Genomic DNA, 25,111 nt, shown 5'->3' on the forward strand with positions numbered 1-25,111 from the left:
CTATTTTAAAAATAAAAGAGGAACAGATCACATATCTCTTATAAGTATGGATTGGAGACACAATTACAAAAATTAAAATAAATAAATGAAAGATTCTTCACCCAAAAAAATGCACATAGGATAAAAAAAGAAATGGTCAAATGGGGAAAAAATCAAAATTTATCTAATAAGAATTTGGCATGCTGTAACGAGCTGTCATCTCCAGAAGCTGCCGGATCGCTCTCTGGGAAGAGATCTGCTGTGTCTACTCAAATCTCTCCGATTCTTCTTCCTGTAGTGAACCGTTGTCTCCAGGCAGTTGCTGTTAACTCTTGTCCTTAGAAGTGACTTCCCTTCCTGCAGAGAGCCTCGTCAAGCCTGATGCAATGCAGAGTCTTTCTTCTTGAATCCTGGCTCTGAATCTCCTCCAGCTCTTATCCTTCTCCAGGCCGATCTGCTCTCTGCGCCCAGTGCTGTCTCTTTTATCCTCCCAGAGAATGGGCGTGGGATAATGCAAGGGCTTCTGGGAAGAACCACCCCAGCCAATGAGCTTGCCCCCTCTATCAAGTCAACCTGAGTTCTCACCTTGTAATTGTCCAGAAAACCTGAATTCTCACCTTGTCACTATCCAGACAACCTGAGTTCTCACCTAGTAATCCTAACATCTCCCCCTTTCTTTTGATTTAGAACATAGGACAGTCATGACCTTGAAACATAAATCCATCAATATGGGAAGTATTACAGATAATTACATAAATTACATAAGCACATAGTAACATAGTAACATAACACATGCTAGAAGTATATAACATAATCATAAATTGAAAATTTATAAATGTCCATAAGTCCATTGTCCATTAGTCTCATCTTGTGTGAGGAAGTCCAATGATTCCTGCTGGTTTTAAAGTTCTTTAACAGTCTTCTTATTATCCATGCTCTTTCAGTGTCAGATGTTTCTTAGATCTTTTCCTTTATTTTGAGGTCTTTCTCTTTTTCTGTCTCTCTCTGATGAATAAGGCAAATATGACTCGTTGGCACCCATCTGATTCCTTCTCCTGCTGAAGAAATACAAGCAAACCCTCTCCCCCAGGCAGTTAACCTATCTGGTCCCTTCCATTCACCACTTTCTGGATCTCTCCGCATCACCTGGCGATTATCTAAGGACAGTGGAGATGCTCGCACTGGACACTGCCCTTCTGGTGGGTTATAAAACCTGTCTGCCGGAGCCAGTGCATCTTTGTCAAAAATTAGAAAATTAATGGTATAGAGAACTAAATTTAGAAGTTCCCTAGGGCTACCTGTGGCTCCCCCTTTCTTTTGTTTTTGGAGGAGTGTCTTAATATCTCTGTTTCTTCTCTCTACTATTGCCTGCCCTTGAGGATTAAAGGGTATGCCCGTGGTATGTAAAATCTTATACTGTGCACAAAAGTGTGTAAAATGTTTGGACGTATATGCAGGTCCATTGTCTGTTTTTATTGCTTGTGGCACACCCATAATTGCAAAAGCTTGTATAAGGAATTCAGTGACCACTCGGGCTGTCTCTTTTGCTGCTGGCATTGCAAATGTGAATCCTGAAAAGGTGTCTACCACGACATGAATAAAAGATAGACGACCAAAAGATTTATAATGGGTCACATCCATTTGCCAGATTTCATTGGGTCTCAAACCACGAGGATTCTTCCCTGGAGGGAGTGTAGGAGCATGGAAAGGAAGACAAGCTGTACAGCTTTTTACTATGCTCCTAGCTTCCTCTCTTGTGATTCCAAATTGTAAACGTAAAGCTCGAGCAGCCTGATGATATTTAGAATGAGATTCTTGTGCTTCCTGAAATAAAGGACTACTGGCTAACATGGTTAGAAGGCTATCTGCCTTTGAATTTCCATCAAAAATGGGAAAAAAAATTACATAAACCACATATAAATACATGTATGTATATATATATATATATATATATATATATACATATGCATGAATATATGCATATATTCATGCATGTATTTGTATATTCACACATATTTTGGAGGTGGTGTAGAAGAACAGTTACACCAATACATTGTGAAATGATACAACCATTTTAGAAAGCAATTTGGAATTATGCAAATAAGGTGACTAAAATGTCCATACCCCTTGACTATCTAGAGACCCCACTGCTGGATTTATATCCAGTAGGAGGCCATTGATTAAAAAAAAAAGTTCCCAAATGCATCAAAATATTTAGAACAATATATTTTGTGACAGTGAAGAATCAGTAACAAAGTAGGTGTCCATCAAATAGGGAAAGGTGCACAAGGGATGGAGTCAAGATGGAGAATAAGGGAAGGGTTTCACCTGAGCTCTCCCAAGTTCCCCTCCAAACAGTTCTAAAATAATGCCTCAAAATGAGTTCTGGAATAGTAAAACCAACAAAAGGTGAGGGTGAAGCCATTTTCCAGAACAAGAAACTTAAACGCCCAGAGCTATTTCTGAAAATAACAGCAAGAAAGAGCTGGAACTTGGGACAGTACCCCCCTTTTACTCCAGGAACAGAAGCTAACTTTAACTAAGACCAAAGTCAGGAAACAGGCTATGAAAATGAGCAAAAACAAAAAACAACAAAAAAGAATCTGACCATAGAAAACTACTGTGGTGACAGGAAAGGTCAAATGAGTCAGAACAGTGGAAAGTGCAGGCTCTCCGTCACGTAAATGTTTGTGGTCATTGGACCACTTTTAGGTGACCTGGGGATAAAATGCCAGACCTGGTCTTCTTCATGAATTCAGATATTCTCAGATGTTTACCAGCTGTGACTTAACCCTGTTTGCCTTAATTTCCTTATCTATAAAATGAGCTGGAGAAAAAAATGGCAAAACACTCCATCTTTGCCCAAATGAGGGTTTGGACACAAGTGATAAACAATTGAAAACAAAAGCGTAAGTTGTTTCTCTTTCATCTTGGAAGAGAGCCAATGACATCACATGGTGATCTCTTGATCATGGGTGAGTTGGATTAAGGGAGTCATCAGCCTTCCTCTCTCTTCCACAGCCATCAAACCCTCAGGAGGGTCAGCAGTAGCTGGGACTCAGTGGATGACCTTGGCCTTAGCCATGTCTGACCAAGCACTTCCTACCACCCACTCCAGTCCCCTGCATGGACCCTGGGACAAACTGCTCTCCTCTGTCCATCCTGCCAGAGAAGTCTTCACACGGGGGGCTCCCAAGCTCGCCACTGGGCTTGAGGATTACTCCCACCCTGTTTTAGCCCATCTGTGGGGATGGTTTTGCCAGGATGTGGATGATTCTGTTATACATTCTTGGAGACACAAGTGAGTGTCCATCTACTTAATGTGGACTCCTTAGTTCTCCTTGGACACTCCATATGCCCCAACTTCCCTATTATTGTAGGACAACATCTAAGTCTCCATCTGTCAGGCTCATGACCTAGGGGCCATCTTGAAATCCTCACTATCGACACCCCCTTTCAGACTATTAAGTCCTACAGATTTCATGACTTTATTAGCATTCCATCATTTATGGCGCCAAATAATATATATAAAATCATAGTTATTACAGCGTTGTAACCAATATTGATCACAGACTTCATTCTGTGATTAATTTGAAGCTCCTTTCTTTTGATTAGATTTGTAAGACGCAAAACCATTGCACTTTTACTTGCTTTTGTAAATATACTCTTTTTCTGGCCAAAAGCTGGTCTGGAACCAGATTAAGAAGTACTTTAAATGGCAAAAAGAGAAATTTCTATTTGATTCTCTATTTGAGTTTTTGAGTAAAGGATTAACAGGGTCAAATCAGTGTTCTCAGATAGCTGTATGGATTAGAATGGATAAGAAGGAAGGGAGAGTAGATGCAACCTGATAGGAGGCTACTACAAGATTACAAGACATGATGAAGGTAGATCATACCACTGGAAAGAAGGGTATTGCACTCTGAACTGGTCCTGGCATTACACTTCTAGTAATTTCCACCTCAGAAATTAGCAATAATGGTTTATTTTAATGGTTATCTACAGTGATGGAGAAAATGCTAATCATGCAGGTCAAATTTAAAAGTATGTCCTCATTCATCCTGCACCCCCAAGATTCTGTTGTTAAACATTTAACAGCACATCTTTGTGGGTGTGGTTATAGGCCTGAGCAACATAATATGTAGAAAAGAGTGGGAAGAGAAGGCTGATGAGATTTTTAAACTTGAATGATTAAATATGCTTATGTTCCCAACAGAAATGGGGAAGTTTGATGGGTTTGTAGAGAAAAATAATGATTTCTGTTTTGGACATGTTTGATTTGAGATCCTTACAGGACAACTAGATTGGAAAATAGGCAATTGGCAATGTACAGCTCCATGAGTTATCTGGGGGGTTTTGTTTTGTTTGCGTTTTGTTTTGTTTTTTTTCCTGAGGCAGTTGGGATTAAAAGTGACTTGCCCAGGGTCACACAGCCAGAAAGTGTTAAGTGTCTGAGACCAGATTTGAACTCAGGTCCTCCGGATTTCCACTCTATTCATTACACCAATTAGCTGCCCCAGATTTTGTTTCTTGACAGTATCTGGTAGCTAATAAAGTTTCTAAGATGGAGTGTAAAGAGAAACAAATAAAACAAAAAAACATTCAAGTGTAGAACGGGCTACTTTATAGAAGGTAGAGGTTTCTTCATCATCAAAGGTCTGTTGAAAAGGAAAAGGCTGTCTGAACTCCCTGCTTACGTCTGAGGCCAGATTTGAACTCGGGTCCTCCTGAATTCAGGGCTGGTGATCTATCCACTGCGCCCCCTAGCTGTCCCTGATAGTTCCATTTTTGCTAGAAAATTAAGAGGAAATTACAGCTAAAACTATTTATCTATTACTTATGAAAATTCTAAGATGGTTAACTAAGTTATTTGACTTTATGTTAAAACCTAAAATTGGTAATTACTGTGTGCGGAACAAGAGGGAGGAGGTGAAAGCCTTGTCAGTTTGCCTTCAGGTATGAGGGTATGCAGCACCATTTTCCCCTTTCACAGAGTCAGGAAAGGTATCAAATAGCACAGCCCAAGGAAGCTGATACTTTGGGTGAACAACAACAAGCCCAGTCCCTGCTCTGGGGCCTCTTAATTTGTAACCTTGACTGTTTTCTTTAAACCATCAGTGTAGGCAAGTGGTCAGACCTAAAAAATGAACTTGTTTGGGATGTATAGTTCCCAAACAAGAAATGTGTTTGCTATGTTTGTTTATAAGCTTGTTTATTGCAACTTCATGAGAGTAAAAATAATGTATGTAGCCCTGAGCTATGATTAGTAGAGATTGCTATTAAGAGATAAATCTCTTGGGACTGTAAATTATATTCTTCTTCGTTTTGAATTTGGGTATGATTGTCAGTAACCTACTTTTTTTTTTTTTTTTAATAGGCTGGGGTGAAGTGACTTGCCCAGGGTCACACAGCCAGGAAGTGTTGTGTCTGAGGTCAGATTTGAACTCAGGTCCTCCTGAATTCAGGGCTGGTGATCTATCCACTGCACCCTCTAGTGGCCCCCTAGTAACCTACTTTTCTAGAGAAATGCTAGAAGTTATCGGAGGAAGGCCATCCTGAACTCTGCAGGTGGGCGTCCATCTGGAGAAGAGCTGGGAGGACAACCTTAGCCTCTGCTCAAGGTCGGATCCTTCTCAGTTCCCAGTTCTATTTCTTTGTTTCCCCCTTATTATTCCTGAGTCTGATGGTGGTGATGACCTGAGTCAATGGTGAAATAGAGCTAAGAATTATTAATTCTGTCATGTCTAGTACACGATCTTGGCAAGTCACTCTGAATTTCATGTGCTCTCAGGCTGAAGCTTGAAGGACCTGTTTGGGGCCCTATTATAATCATGCTGTTATTATCATGTCCCTGATTTTTCCTCTTGTACAAAATCTCTATCATCAAAATAAGTGGTCAGTAGAAGCCATGAGCACAATAAGAGTATTTTAATGCAATCAGTTTCCTTGGAGGAATGTAACGTAATGGGATATTTTGTATTATATCAATGAAAAGTTGGTTTTATTCAAATTTGTTATGAGTGTGGAAATTTGTCCTGTTTATTTTTCTTTTTAATAAATCACCCTCCTAAGTCTTTTCCCCTAAGAGTAGAAAGCTTCTGCTTGCAAGGGTGTTGTTACTGTTTCCATGCCAACTGTCATTCAGCCTTTCCATTAGCTCTGTCTCTTCTAGGCTCCTGACCGTGAACTTCCAAGTATTTGTTCAATCTGAAAACCCTTGGCTCCCCCTGGATACCATTGCCACCATCTTTAAGTCACAAGTCTCCGTCTGGGGAGGTTCTCCCTCATGGGCTCTGCCAGAGAATTATGGGTACTATACCTGCCCACAAAGTCAGAGCCAGACCATTCTTCAACCCCGCCTCCAAGCCTTAAAATTAGCCTATCAGTGACATGGAGCACCTGGTCCCTCTCACTTTTTCCTATAAATTTACCTTCCTGCTCTTGGTTCTTTGTTAACTTCTTTAGGAATTTAGCTCTTTTTAATTGTCGCAATTATAATCAACTTTGCCCCTTAACCTGGAGATGGGTCCAAGCCCGCAAATTTTTACACCGTTCTGGATCTGCAACATTCTGGGGGGCTCCCTTGAACTCCAACAAATCTACTGCAAGGCCTGTCGATTTTATCTCGGTAACTTCTCTCAAATTTGAGAAAAGACTTTTATTTCAAACTCTCTTCGGGTCCATGAAGAAAGATTCTGGGAAGAAGCTAATATAAAGGACTCTAGCACGCCCCTATGTCCAGCTGTGCAGGGATTTCCCTTTGGGCGAGACCTGAGACTCTGGCGGAGTGAAGTTATCTGGTTCCCACTGGGAGAACTCCTTCACTCTTATATATGCTCTCCCGGATCTTTGTCTTTTTTTTATTTTTAATTGTAGCAATTTTATTTCTTTTTAATATTCCCTGCTTTATGAATCCTATTGGGAGAGAAAAATCAGAGCAAAAAGGGAAAACCATGGAAGAGATTTTAAAAAAACAAGAAAAAAGTGAACATGGGATGTGTTGCTCTGCATTGTCTTCTTAGTTTTTTCTGGGTTCAGACGGAATTTTCTGTCCAAAGTCTTTTGAGATCGCCTTGGATCACTGACCCACTGAGAAGAACCAAGCCTTTCATGGTTCATCGTTCTTGCTGTTGTTGTGTACAGTGTATTCCTGCTTCTGCTTGCTTTGCTCAGCATCTGAACTTTGTTTTATAACTTGTATAAATGGGAGGATTCTTTGTGGGAGCCGGGGCTCCATCCTTGGAGTCAGATCCCATCTGCCCCCTGCCCCCTGCCCCCTTCCTGCTTCTTCCCCAGAGCGTGGCCCTAAAAACTCAGGTCACACGGGCGTCGCTGGGCTCTCTGGGAAATGGAGTCTCGGGAACCCGGCGGTTCCTGATGTTCGTTAGGCACAGGGGCAGAGAAGACTCCATTTCCCAGAAATCGTCGGGACCGCGGACGGGGCCTGCGCCTTCAGATCCAGATCGCATCGATTCTAGAGACGTCTTGGAAGTTGTAGTTTCGGGGCTCGAGACGCGCAGGCGCTGTTCTCCGTGGGGCCCGGACGTTCCTTCGAGCCTTTGTTTCGTGGGTCTGCTCTGCAGCGCCGGTGAGGAAAAGGGGGAGGGAGGGAAGCTGGGGTTCCCTGAGATGTTTGAGTGTGGGTGTGCGTGTCTGTGAGCATGCGTGCTCTTGCACGAGACCCGGGGAGCTGGGGGAGGCCCTGCTGGGCCGAGGGCTCTGGGGTCGCCCGGGTCTGGTGCTAGCGTCTGTAACCGGGTACTGATGTCAGTCGAAGTGTGTGTACTCCCGGGGGGGGGGGTGCGCGCGCGTGCGTGCGTGAGCGTGGCCTTCCGGAGGGTCGGAGGCTGTGTCAGTGCCCGAGAAACGGGGTGCTCGCCGGGGGGAAGAGGTCTGAATGTGTTTGTGCGTGAGTGTGTGTGGGCTTGTGTGCGTGCGCGTGCACACCCAGGTGTGCAGCGGGGAGGGGCGGGGCGGGGCGGGGCGGGAATGGGAGACCGACCCGGACCCCCTCTCCTGCCCCGCTGGTGCCCCCGAGGGTCCGAGGATGCCCAGCCTGAGGCCTTGGTGAGCTCGCCGCGCCCCCGGGGCCTCCCGGCCCGGTGTCCCTCCCGGAGGGAGGACAGGCCTGCCCGCAGGGGCGCGAGTGGCTACGTCCGCGTCCAGGAGGGCCCGGAGCCCTGGGGAGTGGGTTGCGGAGGGCGAGAATCCCTTATTGTCCCGGGGGGCTGTAGTTCTTAGGACAGTCACGTGTCCCCCCACCTGTTTATCGGAAAGCACCCGCGCCGGCGTTTATTTAGTTACCAAAGTGGAGCGCTGGAGGGGGAGGGCCTGCGAGGCCCCGCCCCCTCCAGCTGGTGTTGTGATGGGGAGACCGGAGGTCAGGTGGGGGCCGCCGGGACTCGGTGGGCGGGACGCCAGGGCGGGGCCGAGAGGCGCCTGGCTCCGCTGGGAGGACCTTTGGGGCAGGATTGCTGGGGGGGACGGGGGGGGGGCAAGCTGCGAGCACTGGGGAGGGACCCGGGGAGGAGTCCTGCTTGGAGGGGGGGGGAGGAGGAGGAGAGGCAGCTGCCCGCACCCCCTCCACACGGGCACGGCTGCCCCCAATTCGCGGGCTTTATTCCAGGGTCCTCTTGTTTTCCCAGGGGACCTCTCCTGCAAGCCCCTTCCTCGTCTCTTATGTCTGACCCCCCCACATGCTCCTAGATTCTCAGTCTGGGCTTTAGAGACCTGACCCTTCCGGGGGTCAAACACCCGGATGTGAGCGGGAGCCCTGAGAGGAGCCGACTTGGCCTCAGACGCGTTCCCAGCGTGATCTTCAGGGAGCCCCGAGGGTGGGGGAGGGGGGGCTCTCCCTGGCCCGGCCTTGGTCCGGCTCAGTTTCAACAAGCATTTATTCAACTGCCCTTCCATGCCCAGGACTTGCCCCGTCCAGTCAGCGGCGGCTTTTTATTTCTTACTTACCAGGATTTTATTTTTCCAATGACACATCAGTATTCATTTCTGTGTGATTTTGAGTTCTCAGTTTTTCTCCCTCCTTTCCTGGTGTCCCCTTTCCTCAAGACAGCAAGCAATTTAGTAGCGGTTACACACGTGCAATCGTTTTAATCATGTTCCGCAAGCATTTTTTAATAGCTTTTATTTACCAGAGAGATGCATGGGTAATTTTACAACACGCACAATTGCCAAGCCTTTTGTTACAATTTTTCCCCTCCTCCCCCCTCCCCCCAGATGGCACATGTTAAATATGTTAGAGAATAAATTAAATACAACATATGTATATATGACTGTTAGGATTACAAGGTGATAACAATTCTCTGGCTCAGAATTCACACCTTTGGTTCTGGCCTTTAAGGGGAGTTTCCCCCTTTGAACTTCTGAGGAGGAGTTTACATATGAAAAGGAGTTTACACAATCTTTAAAAGGAGCAAGTTCATTGGTTGAAGTAATATTCCCACAAGCCTTTGAGTTCTCACACACCCATTCTCTGGGAGGATAAAGGAAAACAACATTGAGCTAGGAGTGGTCTACTCTAGGACAGGCGCTCTGGAGGAAGAAGGGTCCAGTCTGGGATTGAGTTGAGACAGCAGATCTCCTCCCGGAGAGCCGTCGGCAGTTTCTGGAGAATGTTACACCCTTCCTTGGAAGAGTTCACATTCCAATGGGGGAGATAATATCACAGTAAAAGAACATGAGATACAAAAACAAAGATTCCTCCCCCATTTTTGAGGGGCCCTGCTTCAAAGAATCTACTCTTCCTCCTTATCTGCTTCGTAGAGAGAGAAAGAAAAATGCCTTGTGCTAGTCTAGCTGGTGTGTCGGCGGCCAGGCTTTGGCCTAGGTTTTGGAGACTCAGACGGCCCGGTGTCTGTCCCATTGAAGGGTGATTATCGAGTGTTGGGAATGGATGAAGTTCACTAGGGTCTCTTTGTCGATGCAGGGCCTTTGTGCAGGAGCCCGGGCTGAGATCAGCGACCGAGCCACTCCACGAGTGCCGGCAGAAGCTCCTCCGCGGCAGACGGGCTCCTGGGATGCTGGTCTGGCCAGATGGACCCTGAGTTTGTGCGGGCCTAGTGAAGGCCAAGGAGCCTCAACAGAGACTTAGGGGAAAGGGAGTGGCCTTGGGACCCCGGCATCCCTCGGAGAGGGCTCCTGCTGCTGGACACAGGCTGATGGGAAAGGCACTTCTCCATCTTGCCTTTGGAGTAAAGCCAGAGCATCCCGCGAGGCCGAGGTGATCATGGAGAACCTGGCCCAAGTGGTTGGGAGAGGTGAGGATGACCAGAGTTGGTGGGCGGGCGGCCCGGCAAGTCCTGTTCTGAGTTTGAATTCCTGGGGTGTTGTCCCCGTGCCCCCAGCCCCGCTCCAATGAGGTCCGTGCCCGAGGATGTCATTGGGGCTCTTCATTGTCAGTGGGTCAGCCCATTGGGGAAAAGATGTTCTGATCCATTGTAACTGAAGAGAGTCAGCTGATCATTCTGAACTGTGATGGAATCACAGATCCAGAACCATCCAAAGATCTGCTTGTGTGGAAAAAACTATGTATCTGTCAGTATTTACACACAGCTATGGATAAACCCACGTAGATATGTGGAGTCACTAGTGGATTGTGTGGTAGATCTCAGATCCAGCCCTAAACACGCTACTGATGTATTAATTACCCTGGGAAAGTCACTTAACCTCTTCCTCAGTACTCTCATCTGTAAAATGGGAATAATAATAGCGCCTACCCTCCCAGGGAGGAACAAGTAAAATAATGTATTTATAAATGTTAACTATTGGGGCGACTGGATGGCAAAGGGGATGGAGCACTAGCTCTGAAGTCAAAAAGAGTTCAAATCCAGCCTCAGACATGTAATACTTAGTAGCTGTATGACCCTAGGCAAGTCACTTCACTCCAACTGCCCCCCACACACACGCACACACAACCCCAAATAAATGTTAGCATTTCTATGTAGGACACTTCAAATTGATTATAATAGAAGTAGACAGGCCGGTGGTGGGTATCCAACGTGATCTCTTGTCCTTTCAGATTCTTACCTTCCTTGGTGTCCCCACTAGGCACTTAATAAATGCTTATTGATCGATTGATTGTTGCTATTTGATTACACTCTTCTCTCCATGTTCTAGCTCAGAGCTTCCTAAACTGTTGTCCATGAACCTAGTTTTTAAAATATGTTGATAACTATCAATATAATGCTTTCCTTTGCAATTGGTGTATTGTTTTATGCATTTAAACACATGCTTCTGGGAAGAATTTCTGCCAGATTGCCAAAGGGGTCCATGACACACAAATGGTTGTGGATAGTCGCTGCAGGGATGTGCTTTTCACACCGGGGAGGCCCTTCTCATCTCTGAGCCCCACTTGGGGGAGTCCACTGTCCGTAACTTCTTGCTCTTTTTTTGGTTTATGGGCTCTGACTTTCTGCTGGACCCCCATAGATCCCTTCACAGAATACCTTTTTTTTTTTTTAATGGAAGGAAAAGAAAACTTAGAGGTTAGTGAAAATAAAGATATAATTTATTGGCTTCTCCAAGTTCGCGGACCCTTGAAAGCGAGTGATAAACACTGTGAGATATCCTAGTCCCCAGATGAAGGCCTTGTCTTAGAGGAAGCTCTCGGGGTATCAGCCTCCTTACATGAGAATACTTGAAGCCTGCAGTGAGCCCCAGAATCGCTCCATCTTCCAGCCCTCTTTTTGTCTTCCCCTCCCTCTGCTGGAAATATGCTCCCCAAGAAATCAAGGTGGGAAAATAATTTTCTGATAGTTGTTCCTGAAGGAGGACTAGCAGGCCCCATTCAGAAAGCACTGGCAGTTAGCTGTTATTTTTTAAATGTTTACCCAAACGTCATCTTGTTCTACAAATCTATGATGTCATTTTTTCTCCCCCATTTTGTGTATTTGCAAATTGAGATCCTAGAAATCAAATGAGAAGCTTATGTCAGCTGACATTAAAACTGTATTGCCCTAATTTGGGGGCCATATCCACCAGGCCTCTTTGAGATTGTACGGGGAGAAAATGACTTTATCTAAAGAACCCTAAAAATGGGGTCTGATTGCACCCGAGGAGTTAGAGAGGAGAATTGGGGTATTTGTTCCCAAGGAAGTCGGGTGGCCTGCTGACCAGAGCTAGAGCCAGAAGAATGGGAGTTTACTCTGTCACTGAGCAGCCATGGGATCCTGGGCATTGCCTCAGTTTCCTTATCTGTAATGTGGCAGTAATAAATGCACTTATCTTCCAGGGTGTTTGAGAGGATGAAATGAGATAATATTTGAAAGTGCTTTTCAAACTTTAATGCTTTCTGTATAGGAGTGTGCTATGAATACTGGGAGACTGATTATGATTATTATCCCTTCTATGAGAGGATCACAGTTTGCAGCACCTCGCCAAACATTTGGCACGGTTCAGACCTGAGTAGTTCCCTCAGTGGGCCTGCTCTGACCTGGGTCTGGGTCAGGGTCTTAGGCCCTGGAGCCCCTCTCCTTAGCCTTTCCCTACGCAGAGCCCTTTGACCTCTTTTTATAGGGATCGTGGAGTCACCCCCCTTGGTTGGGTGGGGATTTCCCACTGCTGAGTCTGAGGACTACACATCAGGATCAGTCTCCCTCATGGCCCCTTTTCTCCCCTCAGCTCTCCCTTCTCAAGACTCTGTCCTTCCCCAAGAGAGGAACCCAGAGCAGGAGGAAGGAATGACCTCTGATCTCCTGTCACACGGAGCCCAGGTGAGTTGGATTTTTTTCTCTCCCAAATGCTGGTTCATTTCTTAGAGCAGATAAATCACCTTCCTTGCCTTTGGTCCTTCCCACCCACGTCCTTCTGCAGGCCCAGAGCCCCAGTTTTATTTTCAAGAAAACAAGCCTTTTCTGACAGACGAAGTCAGGTTGATAAATTGTGAGAACAGGATGATAGGTCAGCCAGTCCGAGCCCCCAAACTGAACTGGGGAGATGAAAGGCCTTGCCTGATCTCAGAAGGCAGAGAACTGGAATTAGACCCAGTGTCTTCTTTTAAAAGAATGCTTGATATCTTTTGTTTTTACATTCTCTTCATTTCTTAATATTCAGGAAGTTCCTGATTAGTGTGAATAGTGAATCTCCTGAAGTATTTGAATATTCTCTGTTTGAAGTAATTATGTCAGATATAATCATTGCTCTCAGCCCAATGGAAATAAGCAGATTCACATAATGCGATCACATGAGGGATTCCTGATTCACAGAAGCTTACCTTCCCCTATTTCTTATTCGGGGAGTCATCTCTATAACAAAGAACTAAAAATGAAACAGCTCAGCAAAACTAATGAGCATGGCGTTCAAGTTTGACAGGATCTACCTCTTGTTCCATGGTCCCCCACCTCTGAAGTAGGGAAGGGTGTTTGTTTTTGCGCCTTTTCTTGGGAAATCAAGCTTGGTGTCCTTATCACTGTTCTTGTTGACATTGTTGTAATTGTATATTTGGATTCCTGATTCTGCGGACTTCCATTGTCCTTAAAGTCTTCACTCACCTCCCCGTGTTCCTGATGGTCATTATTCCTCATAGCGCAGTAATAGTCCCTTCCATTCCTGTACCACCGTTTAGTTACTCCTCTGTATGGACACTCATTTTCTTTGCAGTGGTTGGCCAATACAAAAAGCTCTACTATAAATCTTTGAATGTATATGGAGGCCTTTTTCTGTCTTTCATTCCCTTAGAACATATATCTAGCAAGGGAGGACGCAGATCTCTGGATTCCCGATTCACTGCAGTAGTGGTATTAAAGTCAGAAACAAACATATCTCTGTGGCCTGCATATTTACTTAGAAAATCCCACAATAACATTATGTGCTTTGTTTCAGTGTAGGAACTTTTCAAAAAATGTTTTGATAAAGAGTATTTCAGTCAGTCATTTAGTCAACAAGCTTTTTTTCATCATCTACTATATACTAGACTCTGTGCTAAGTGCTGGGGATATTAACAAAAGCAAAAAGCGGTCCCCGAAGGGTTCCCGGACAACGTAACCAACTTTATCAGATAAGTTCTAGGCAGGACAAACGGGGGTAACCAGAGGAAAAGCACTAGGAAGAATTGAGAAGGCTCCCTGTGGAAGGCGAACTTTTGGTAAGACTTGAATCTAGGCCCGACGGGCCAGCCGGGTCTGCCCCAGCGTGGCGAGATTGTCAGGCTGAATCTCAGGTGAGATGTGCCGGGGGTGGCTGTGCCCAGGCACTGGTTGGCACACAGTAGGTGCTTTGGGAATGTTTACTGAGTGATGGGAAGTTCAGAGTTGAGGGAGGACAGCAATAAGAGGGAAATTTGGACAAGATGAGGGAAAGAAGAATTCAGTTTTGAACTGTTAGTTTCATACTCTATGGGACATCTAATTGAAGTGACCAAGGGGGCAGCTGGAGATAGGAGACTAGGACTTAGGAGAGAGATTTGGGTTGGGTCAGTGATGTGAAAACCACTGTATATACGTGTACAAATAAATCAATAGAATGTATGAAGGGAGGATTCGTCCGATTTGTGGGAGCTAATGGGATCACCAAGTAAAATAGAGAAGGTGGTCTGTGATAAAATTTGGGGGAGACCCATAGTCTTTGGGCCTAACTTGGATGAAGGCCTGTGAGAGAAGATTGAAAACAGTTGGGAAGTCAGGGGAGACCAATCAGGAGGTATTTCAAATAATTGACTTCCTTTATAATTCTCTGTATTTGATTGTATATTTTCCATTCTTAGAAAGGGTTGCTAGCTTTCATCAGCCTGCTTAAGGGCAGTTGATATTTAAAAAGGCAGCTAAAATTCCCTACTGGGAATGTTCTCCCTTCCTCTGCTGTCCTCCCTATCCTTCGCCTTACAATTCGAATGAATGGTTTAACAGTTTTTGTGGACTTTTACTACACGCTTGACATTGTCCCAAGTAAGCTCTGGAGATACAGATTTAAGGGAGCAAAATCACCCCAGATCTCAGTGAGCCCACACTCTGCTGTTAAGGGGGCTCCCAGTTCAGACACCTCCCTGTGTGTGGGAGGGCCAAAGCCCACCAGCCAGCGCCCCGCATTTTAGAAGCCAAGTCCAAGGCCCTGGGGAGAGGTGCGGAGAATGAATGGAGTGCCGGTGGCCCCTCCACATGGGTGCGCCTGGCCATGGAACCCCCGCTGCCTTCCCCGTCTGCCCTTCCTGGCTGCCCTCGCTGCCTTCCGTGCTCTGCCCACGTCCCTCTCCTCTAAGAAGCCTTTCTGCTGCCCTTCGCCCCTTCCTTCCAAGGTGGTCATCCATTTATTCACACCTTCCATAGCTTGTGTGCTCCTGTTCCTTCCATGTTATCTCTTGGCTTAAGGGCCTTTTGAAGGCAGGGGGCTTGTGCCTTCCTTTTTACTCCTGGCACTTATGTCAAGCTCTTTTAAGTTTAATAAAGCTTTTCTTAAAAAGTGGGGTTTGAGTCCTGCTTCAAAGTCTAGTCTACCATCCCCCAATACCATTTTTCACCATATTGTTCACTGAAATCCTTACTTGGGGCACTGCACTACCTGATCCTCCGTGGTAATTCCCAATATGGAAATTCCCCTCTCTCTCAACTAGTATCTCAAACAGTCCCAGTTATTGTCTGGATCTGTAGCTTCCTTGGCCGCTAGCCCAGGTAGTCGGGAAGGTTCCCGCTGATTGTTTTTGTTTGTGGTATGTATGTTATAAGTGGATCCTAAGACAGATTGGCTTCTGCCAGGAAGTGGGGGAGCAGTAGGTTTTATTAAGCGTGTGCTGTGTGCAAGCACCGTGGGAACACAGTTTCAGGATTCTCAGTGACTTTTTGAGGGACGTGCTGTTACGACTGCCCTTTTACAGTGGCTGTCTGTAGGCAGGCTGAGGTTGCCTTGCCCAAGCTATACAGCTAGTGAATATCTGAGGCTGAATTTGAACTCAGGTTGTCCTGATTCTAGGCCTAGTCCAGTCACCATTACTCTCTAGCCCCCAGGATAACAGGGAGTGAGGGGATGAGTGTTGGAGATCTCTGAACTCTGGGGCCTCGGAACGTCAGGAGCTCCGTGCCTTGAGCTGACGTGGCGGAAGTCGGTAAAGGATTAGTAAATGTTTGAAGGCTGAAGAACTGGCCAGAAGAGCAAAGGTTCGCCTGGATTGGCTCCAAGGAAGAAGCATTACAAAGCTCTGAGCCGGAGGCACAAAGGCTGCACACAGACTGTGCCAGGATAGAACTCATTTCTGTCGTCAGAAACTCAGTGGGCTTCTTTTGAGCAGACGCTGATGGTAACTTAGAATATGAATGAACGAATGAGGATGGCCATTGCTGTGTAGCTTCCCAACAACTCTAGGGGGTAAAGAGCATAGGTATAGTTATTCCCATTTTGCCAAGTTTGTTTGTTTGGTTTTGGTTTTGGTTTTGGCAAGGCAATTGGGGTTAAGTGACTTGCCCGGCTCCGAAAGTTTAGGTGTCATGTCCATGGCTCTTGTATTCTTAAAGATTTGACACAGTTCTTTATATGTTTGAGATACGAGACCTTTATCTGAGAACTGTCTAAGATTTCCCTCCCCCATTTCCTCCAGTTTTCTGCCTTCCTTCTGATCTTGGCTACATTTGTTATATTTGCAGAAAAAAAATTTAATGTAATGTAATCAAATTTATAATTTTACATCTTACAACATTCTCTCTCTCTTGTTTGTTCGTAAAATGGTCAGTTGTCCTTAAGGCTAATAGAAAATACATTCCATGTGCTTCAAATTTTCTTGTAATGTCTCCCTTTATATTTAGTTCATGCATCCATTTGCCCTTATCTTGGTAAATGGTATAAGTTATCAATATAGTCTATGTCTAATTTCCACCACTGTTTTTCAGCTTTACCCCAAATTTTTACCAAATAATGAATTCTTATCCCCAAACTTAAATCTCTACACTTGTCAAACACAGGATAACTATATTCATCTACTACTGAAAATTGCATGCATACTTTGTTCCACTGATCTACCTTTCTGTTTCTTAGCCAGTATCAAATAGTTTCAGTAATTACTGTCATATAATATGGTTTAAAATCTGGTACTGCTGAGCCTCCTTCCTTTACATTTTTTCCATTGGTTCATTTTATATCCTGACCTTATATTTTAACAGATAAATTTTTTTTCCTAGCTCCATAAAATAAATTTTTGGTAATTTGGTAAATTTGGATAATTTAATTAGAATGGCATTGTATATGTATATATTTATATATGTGTGTATATATGTATGAACAATTAATATTTCTCCATTTATTTAAATCTGATTATTTGTGTGCAAAGTTTTGGGTTTTTTTTATTGTTTTGTTTATATAGAACCTGGGTTTTGGGGTTTTTTTCTTTTTTGGGGGGGTTGGCATTTTCCCAAGCATTTTTTACTGTCTAGAGATATTTTAATAGAGTATCCTAAGCTATCTCTTTCTGGAGGAATTTTGCTGGTAATATATAGGAACATACTGTACTTATAATCAGTAAAATATAATTTGAAGTCAGAAAGCTTTAACATTAATCCAGTGTTTGATAACCCAAAGATCTAAATTTTGAAGTCAAGAATTCATTATTTAAAAAAAAAAAAAAACTGCTGGGAAAACTGAAAAGCAATTTGGTAGAAACTAGGTAGAAACTAATGTCTCACCAAGAAAACGTGCACCCAAGAAAAGCTCAAAATGGGTATATGATTTAAAAATAAAGGGGAAAATATAAGCAAATAAGAGGAGAAAAAAAAAAACAGCTACCTTTCAAATCTGTGGTAAGAGAGAAGTTATGATCAAACAAGATAGGATTATGGGAAATAAAATGGACAATTTTGATTACATGAAATTTTAAATGTTTTCCACAAGTAAAAATAATATAGCCAAAAATAGAAGGAAAGCAAGAAAAACCAGAGAAAATCTTTGACAGCAAATTTCTTTAATAAAAGCTTCATTTTCAATTATACAGAGAACTGAGCCAAATTTATTTAAAAAAAAAAAAAAGTTATTCCCCAGTTGATAGTCAGAGGATATGAATAAGCATTTTTCAGAAGAAATCAAAGCTATCAAGTCATATGAAAAAAAAATTACTCTCACTACTGATTAGAGAAGTACAACTGAAAACAATTCTGAGATACTGCCTCACCCTGATAAGATTAGCAAACATGACAGAAAGAGAAAGTGAAAATCCTGGAAGGGATGTGGAAAAATAATGACACTGTTGCAATGTTGAGTTATAAACTGGTCTAGTCATGGTGGCGAACCATTTGGAACTGTGCCCAGAGGGCTAGAAAACTGTCCATCACCCTTGACCCAGCAATACCATTACTTAAGTTTGTATCATCACAAAGATCAAAGCAAAAGGTAAAGGACCCATCCATACAAAAATATTTATAGCAGCTCTTTTTGTAGTGGCAAAAATTGGAAACTGAGAGCTGCTTGTCAGTTGGAGAACGGTTGAATAAATTGTACTTCGTGATTATGATGGAATATAAGAAATGTGGAGGGGGGTAGTTTAAAAAAAAAAAACCTGGAAAGATTAATTAATGCACAGTGAAGAGAACAGAATGAGGATAATATTGTACACAGTAAATGCAATATTGTAAAGATGATCAGCTGTGAAAGACTTCGTTGCTTTTATCAGTACAATCCTAAAAGATTCATGATGAAAAATACTCCCCATTTCCAGAAAAAGAACAGATGAATCCTGGAGGAGGGATAGAATTTGAAACTCAAAAAGAATGTTAATGGATGTTAAAGTATATAAAAATAAGACACTAGTATCTGGGGTGCATCAAGACAGGGCTTCATGTAGAAAGAGATGCTGGAGGTGGGTTATGAAGGAAATTTGAAGCTCTCAGCAGCAGGGGTGGGTTGGAAATAGCCAGTCCGAAAGAGAAGGACAGGGCAGCATCACCCAGGAGGGAGGGGAAGGAAGGCCTTTCTACAGGACTCTGAACAGTAAAAGGGAAAGTAATACATAAGAAGGCTGCAGAGGTAGGGGTCTCATGGCTAGGACGTGGAGGGCTTTAAGGGACACACTGCGTAGTGGGTCCTGCAGGGCAATAGGGAATCGGGGGCCTTTTTTGGACCTAAATCATTTAACGAGCGCTTTGTGTTCATGGAATTCTCCATGCCATGTATAGACACATGCCTCTAGAGGTATATTGCTTCGCCACGATCCTGCCTACAAGGGATTGGAGAAGTTTTGCTACTTTGATAGAAATAAGGTATTATCCCATGAATATCTTACTTGGACTTTGTTTCATTTTTGGCAATATTGAGTATTTTTTTTAAATAGATTTTGATTGGTATCTTTTGTTTTTACGTTGCTTAGATTTCCCATTGTGTTGCTTTTCCTTTCTTCTCCCAGAGAATCATCTCTTTTTACAAAGATTTTTTTTTCAAGTAAAGGAAAAAGCAGCAGAAGAAAAATAATCTTTTGTTGAACACCTTTCAGTGTTTTTTCCTGGGTGTAGGTGAGCTGTTGACGTGCTTTGGCCAGGTACCCACTAGAAAACTGTGTCACCTGCTTCTAGATACCGAGTGAGGTCACGTGCTCACTTATGATGTCGTATAGTCGTCCCCATTCTTGGGCTTCTCTTTTTCTCTTGGTTCTTTTTTTTTAAGATACACATATTTATTGTGAAGAGATCAGGTTGTTGCCAGCCCTGCCAGGAGCCTTTCCTCGGCCCTTTTGAGATCACCCCTTGTTTGTGTGTTAGTGCTTTCATGTTGTCACCCTCACTGGACTGGGAGCTTCTTAAAAAGAGGGCTTGGCTTTAGCCTTTCTTTGTACCCCCAGGGTTTGGGTGGTCAGTGGCACATAGTAGGTGCTTAATAAGTGCTTGGACTGACAGATTAACACTTGCTTCAGAGTTTTAGTTGGAAATTAGATAGTCATCTTCTTTTCTCTTTTTAAATTAAATCATTTATAAGTGATACAATACATCAGTATAAGGAAGTGGAATTATTACTGACCACATATTTTTCTTTAGTTTGTGTGACTTTGCAGTCCCTCGCTAGAAGTTTTTTTCGGTGTGCTTTGTCTATTCACTGTCATTGAGTTTTCCTTCCCCGGGTCGTTGTTATTTATGTCCTGATCTGCTGTTTCTGCGTGCTTGATTTTTACATTTTTACTAAAGAACTTTGCAGATTCCTTTCTGTTTTTCATATTTGTTCCTTTTTCATATTTTAGTATTTCATTCCGTTAATGTCCCACAGTTTATTTAACCTTCTCCTGTTGTTGATAATTTAAGTTGTCTGTGGAATTGTGTTTCTTTGTTTTGCAGTTATAAAAATACTGCTAGGAAAGTCTTTGAGCTGTTGGCTTTCCCCAGTAACATTGAAAAGGCCTGATTATAGAAATAGAATTATGGGGTCCACCAGCCAGCCAGCAAGCATCACTAAGAGCCTCGAGCACCGTGCTAAGTGCTGGCTCACAAACTATGATGGTTTTGTTACTTCTTCAACACATGGATTACTTTCTGATAATATTCAGCAAGTTTGTGAATGCAAAGGAGTTTACCTGTTTATCCTCTAATTATTGCTGTCAATTTGATGGATCTAAGGACCTCATTGGTTTCTTTGATTTTTAATGAAGCTGAGGATGTTTCAAGTGATTATTAACAGTTTGGCAGCTAGATGGCACAGTGGAATCAAATTGAAGTTAAAAGTATGTCTTCAGTCACTTAGTAGCTGTGTAACCCTGGGCAGATCCTCTATTTGCTGCAATTTTCTCAAATTTAAAATGGGTTTAATAAAGCACCTATTTCCCAGACTTGTGAAAATCATATTTGTAAAGTACTTAGCTTTGTAATTGGCACGTAGTAGGCATTTAATAAACTTGTTAAATCTAATTGTAAACATTTTTTTTTGAAAATTATTTCTATATTTGTCCATCAAAGATTTAGTGTCACCGTTGCGAATTTTTTTTACCTTTCCTTATATATTTTAAGTTTCAGATTTCTTGGGTAATATTTGCCATCACTATTTTTCCAACCTGTTGGGGTTTTTTTTTAAATTGTTAATAGTCTTCCGCAAACATAAGTATTCAAACATATGAAAAGCAAAAAGGAAGATCAAATATTAAATTGAGCTTCTATTAAATAGTGTTTTAAGTGTATATTAAAATAATGTATTAATTTTAATAAATTGGTAATAATTTATCAGTTTGTCATCTCATGAACTTTTTAAATTTTATTAATGTTATTTTAAAAACAGTCATTTTTCTATTTACCTGTCTTTCCTTCTCCAAAGACCTTTTACCCTTGTAACAAATAATCATCAACAAGACAAATTAGCACACTGAGCACATCTGAAAATAGATGTGTCATTATGTACCTGTGTTCCATTATCTCACCAATAATAGGTAAGTTGGTTCATCCCCTCTCTGAAGTTATAGTAGATCACATCTTGCAAAATTCGTTTCTTTTGCACTGTTATAGTTACTTATATTCCTAATTTGTAATCCTGTGACCTGAGAGGAAGAATATTTCATCTTTGGTGACCCAGGACTGAGATTGCAGCTACCTGAGGTTAGCAAAAGATCACTTCCCTTGACAAAAACAAGACAAAAAAAAAGGTAAAACGAGGGTTCTTCTGTCTTCTCTCCATTTGTTATCATTGTCCCCTCAACCCCAAACAGTGGTCTTATCCAACTCAGCATTCTTTTCCCTTTTTCCCCTTTCTTTCGCTTCCTTTTCCTCCCCTCCATTCCTTTTCTTTTGTATAGAGGAACTTTTGGGTGAAGAGCACCTGTGCACCAGGTATAAGGCACATTTCCTACAACTTAAAGACTTAGTTGCAGTTAAGTGACTTGCCAGGAATCATATAACCAGCACGTGTCAAAAGCGAGACTCGAACTGAGGTCTTCTGCCTATAAGGCCAGCTTTCTTTCTATCTGCTGTGCTCTGCTGCCTTTTTCCCTCCGTCTACCACCTCCTGCTAGAACCTTCTTGTCATCCTATTTTGTCAGATATAACTCATTCTGAGCTTTAACATTCCTAACTTTACTTGTATAGAACTCTACCTTACTTTCATATTCATTCTTTGTTACCTGTTTTTGCTTCCATTTTCTGTACAATTTTTAAAATTGTATTTTCTTTTTCTAAATACATGCAAAGATAGTTTTCAACATTTACCTTTACAAAACCTTGTGTTCCAAATTTTTCTCCCTCTCCTCTCCTATTCCCCTCCCCAAGACAACAAGCAATCTGATATAGGTTAAACATGTGCATTTCTTCTAAACATATTTCCATATTCATCATGCTGAGTAAAAAAAAAAAAAATCAGAACAAACAAACAAAAAGAAAAACACAAGGGGGGGGGGGAGCAAAAAACAACAAGCTAAAAAAAGTGAAAATACTAAGCACTGATCCACATTCAGTCTCCATAGTTCTCTCTCTGGATGTGGGTGGTCCTTTCCATCCCAAGTTTATTGGAATTGCCTTGAATCGCCTCATTGTTGAAAGATCCACATCCATCACAGTTCACATAATCGTGTTCTCTTAGTTTTGCTCACTTTACTTAGCATCAGTTCGTGTAAGTCTTTCCACACTTTTCTGAAATCGTCATTTCTTGCAGAACAATAATATTCCATCACATTCATATACCACAACTTACTCAGCCATTCTCCAACTCATGGGCATCTATTCCATTTCCAGTTCCTTGCCACTGCAAAAAGGGCTGCTACAAGTATTTGTGAATATGTGAATCCCTATGTCTTTTTTAAGATCTCTTTGGGGTACAGGCCCAGGAGAAACACTGCCGGATGGAAGAGTATGTACAGTTTAAGAGCTCTTGGATATAGTTCCACTTTGCTCCCCAGCATGGTTGGATCATTTCACAATCCACAAGCAATGCCTTAATGTCCCATTTTTTTCCTCACTTGCCCTCCAACACTCATCATTATCTTTTCCTGTCATCTTAGCCAATCTGAGGTGTGAACTGTCTCAGAATTGTTTTAATTTGCGTTTCTCTTAATAGTAGTGATTGGATCATTTTTTCATATGACTAGAAGAGGTTTTAATTTCTTCATTTGAAAATTGTCTTCATATCATTTGACCATTTTATCAATTGAAAAATGGCTTGTATTCTTATAAATTTAAGTCAGTTCTCTATATATACTTTAGAAATGAGGCCTTTATCAGAAACATTGGCTGTTAAAAAAAAAAAAAAGTTTACCAACAATGCATCAGTGTCCCAGTTTTCCCACATCCCCTGCAACAATCATACCATTTTGATCCCACAACAACCATGATTATTTTTCTCTTTACAAATCAGCAGAGTGGGGTAAATGAAGATAAAATAACTTGGCGTAAATTACAATCAGTACATTGCTCAGGGAATACTGGTTGGGGGGCCTGAACCATACACCTATGCTGGGGTTGGGGAGCCCCTGGGCAGGCTGTGGAGGGCCCCTCTGTCGTACCGTTACCCCCTTTCTACCAGCCTTTCCCTGCCTTTCTCCAGCATTCTCTTTTCTTATTCTGAGGTGGGGCAGGTTAACAGGCACATGGACTGGAGTGGTCTTGCTAATATTCCCGACCACTGTGATACACCCATGACTCTGGGAAGGGGGTGTAGCATGCTGAGTCATCAGGGTTGGAGAACGGTCCCTCAAGACTTTCTGGGGTGTTGCCCTTTTGTCAGCATCTACCCTAACTTTTATCTGAAAATATTTTTCTTTCCTGATGGTACAGAAAGGAACAAAATAGGAAGTCAGGAAAGGGTTTAAGAAGAGGTTGCTATTTGCCTTTTTCTTCATTTCTGGGCTCTCTGCCAATTCACTTTCCTTTACTGCCCTAGAACGATGAAGCTGTTAATCTTGACAATTAAAAAATTTAAAAATAAACTTGTATAAGATTTAATCCTTATTTTTCCTTAAAATAAATTCTACAGAGTAATACCTTTACTAAGATGTTTTAGTAGGGGATTGAGGTCCTAGAATTATCCCAAAATCTCAAGAAATTTTCCTGGAATCTCAAAATGACTAATTGCCAAACTCTTTATGATGAATCTCAAATCATCTAGATTCACAGGGGTTCTCCAACTACGGCCCGTGGGCCAGACGCAGCAGCTCATGTTTATGCGGTCCGCCGGGTTATGGCAAATGGGCTGAGGGGCGGAGACAGAGTATGAGTTTTTGTTTTTACTATAGTCCGGCGCCCCAACAGTCTGAGGGACAGTGAACTGGGCCCCTATTTCAAAAGTTTGAGGACCACTGATCTAGAATCTGTTAAAATGTTTTTTAGTGTTCTACAACTTTAATTGTCTGATTTTATTTCTGTAGCCCCAACTTGGCCAGTGCTGGGACCACAGGAAAAAAAAAGGGTCTTAGTTTTCCTCTTTTTTATAATCTCCTGTGGAAAGCTTATGGTGAGAGTTAATAAAGTTGATAAATTTTTCCCAGTGTTCTTCTCGCTTACTTGCAGCCCTCAGAAGTTTTACTGGCTGGCTGAAATTTAAGTCTTTCAAGGTAACTTTCTTTAAGTAAGTTTCTTAAAATTTTCAAGGCAATATGCTTCTACCATCATATCTCAAATAGCCTTACTGCACTGGGAATATTTTCTCTCTCTTTCTTGTCCACCCACTGCGGGAGAGAACAGGGAGAAAGGGCATTTCCTTAAAGTCTTCTCTAGAGCCACTCACTTCATCCGCCGGTATTCCATAGGGAGAAGACAATAAATGCACAAAGTTCCCACTATGTCGTGTCCTTCCTCCTAGTGGGGTTTGCCAGACACCGGGGCCAATGAGCACTGGGGTCCAAAGTAGTCCTCCCAAGCTTTGGGGACTTGTGGGACACCAGCTCAAAGAGGAAGGTCTGAGTCAGAGGTTCTGTCCCATGTTGGTGCCAGAAATAGTGAGCTTTCAGGTGTATATTATAGTGTCACCTCTGAAAGAGCTCGGCCCGTTCAGCCTCCAGCTCAAGCAGAGGCCTTTTAGTGAGATCTGTGCGCTCCATCAACAGGTGGGCCAAGCAAGGCGAGGCTTTTACAGAGCAAATGATGCTGATTCCGTCACAAGGTGTGTGAGGTCCAAGGTCCAAGGAGTCGCTGGCTACTCGAGAGGGCCTAAAGCCTTGGCGGACTCTTGGTGTGGCTTCCCAGAATGCATACAGAAAAGTCCACTTGGGGGCTGTTAATGTTTGTGATATATAATGTTATATAATCATTATGTTAAT

At 42.8% G+C, this 25,111-nt stretch overlaps 2 protein-coding genes across 2 annotated transcripts in view; both read left to right on the top strand.

Moving 5' to 3' along the window:
- Positions 1–7,427: 7,427 nt before the first annotated feature.
- Positions 7,428–25,111, top strand: part of LOC141564696 (uncharacterized) — a 30,788-nt gene continuing 13,104 nt past the window's right edge. Inside the window, exons 1-3 of the mRNA XM_074307481.1 lie at positions 7,428–7,567; positions 9,920–10,250; positions 12,613–12,704. Coding sequence (XP_074163582.1) covers positions 10,220–10,250; positions 12,613–12,704 — 123 coding nt within the window. The 5' untranslated portion in view covers positions 7,428–7,567; positions 9,920–10,219. The remainder of the gene's footprint in view (positions 7,568–9,919; positions 10,251–12,612; positions 12,705–25,111) is intronic.
- Positions 10,235–25,111, top strand: part of LOC141564697 (zinc finger protein 90-like) — a 70,815-nt gene continuing 55,938 nt past the window's right edge. Inside the window, exons 1-2 of the mRNA XM_074307484.1 lie at positions 10,235–10,250; positions 12,613–12,704. The gene's annotated coding sequence lies outside the window, so the exon portion shown is untranslated. The remainder of the gene's footprint in view (positions 10,251–12,612; positions 12,705–25,111) is intronic.

This window comes from Sminthopsis crassicaudata, chromosome 3 (assembly GCF_048593235.1).
Source record: "Sminthopsis crassicaudata isolate SCR6 chromosome 3, ASM4859323v1, whole genome shotgun sequence".
NCBI classification, from domain to species: Eukaryota; Metazoa; Chordata; class Mammalia; order Dasyuromorphia; family Dasyuridae; genus Sminthopsis; species Sminthopsis crassicaudata.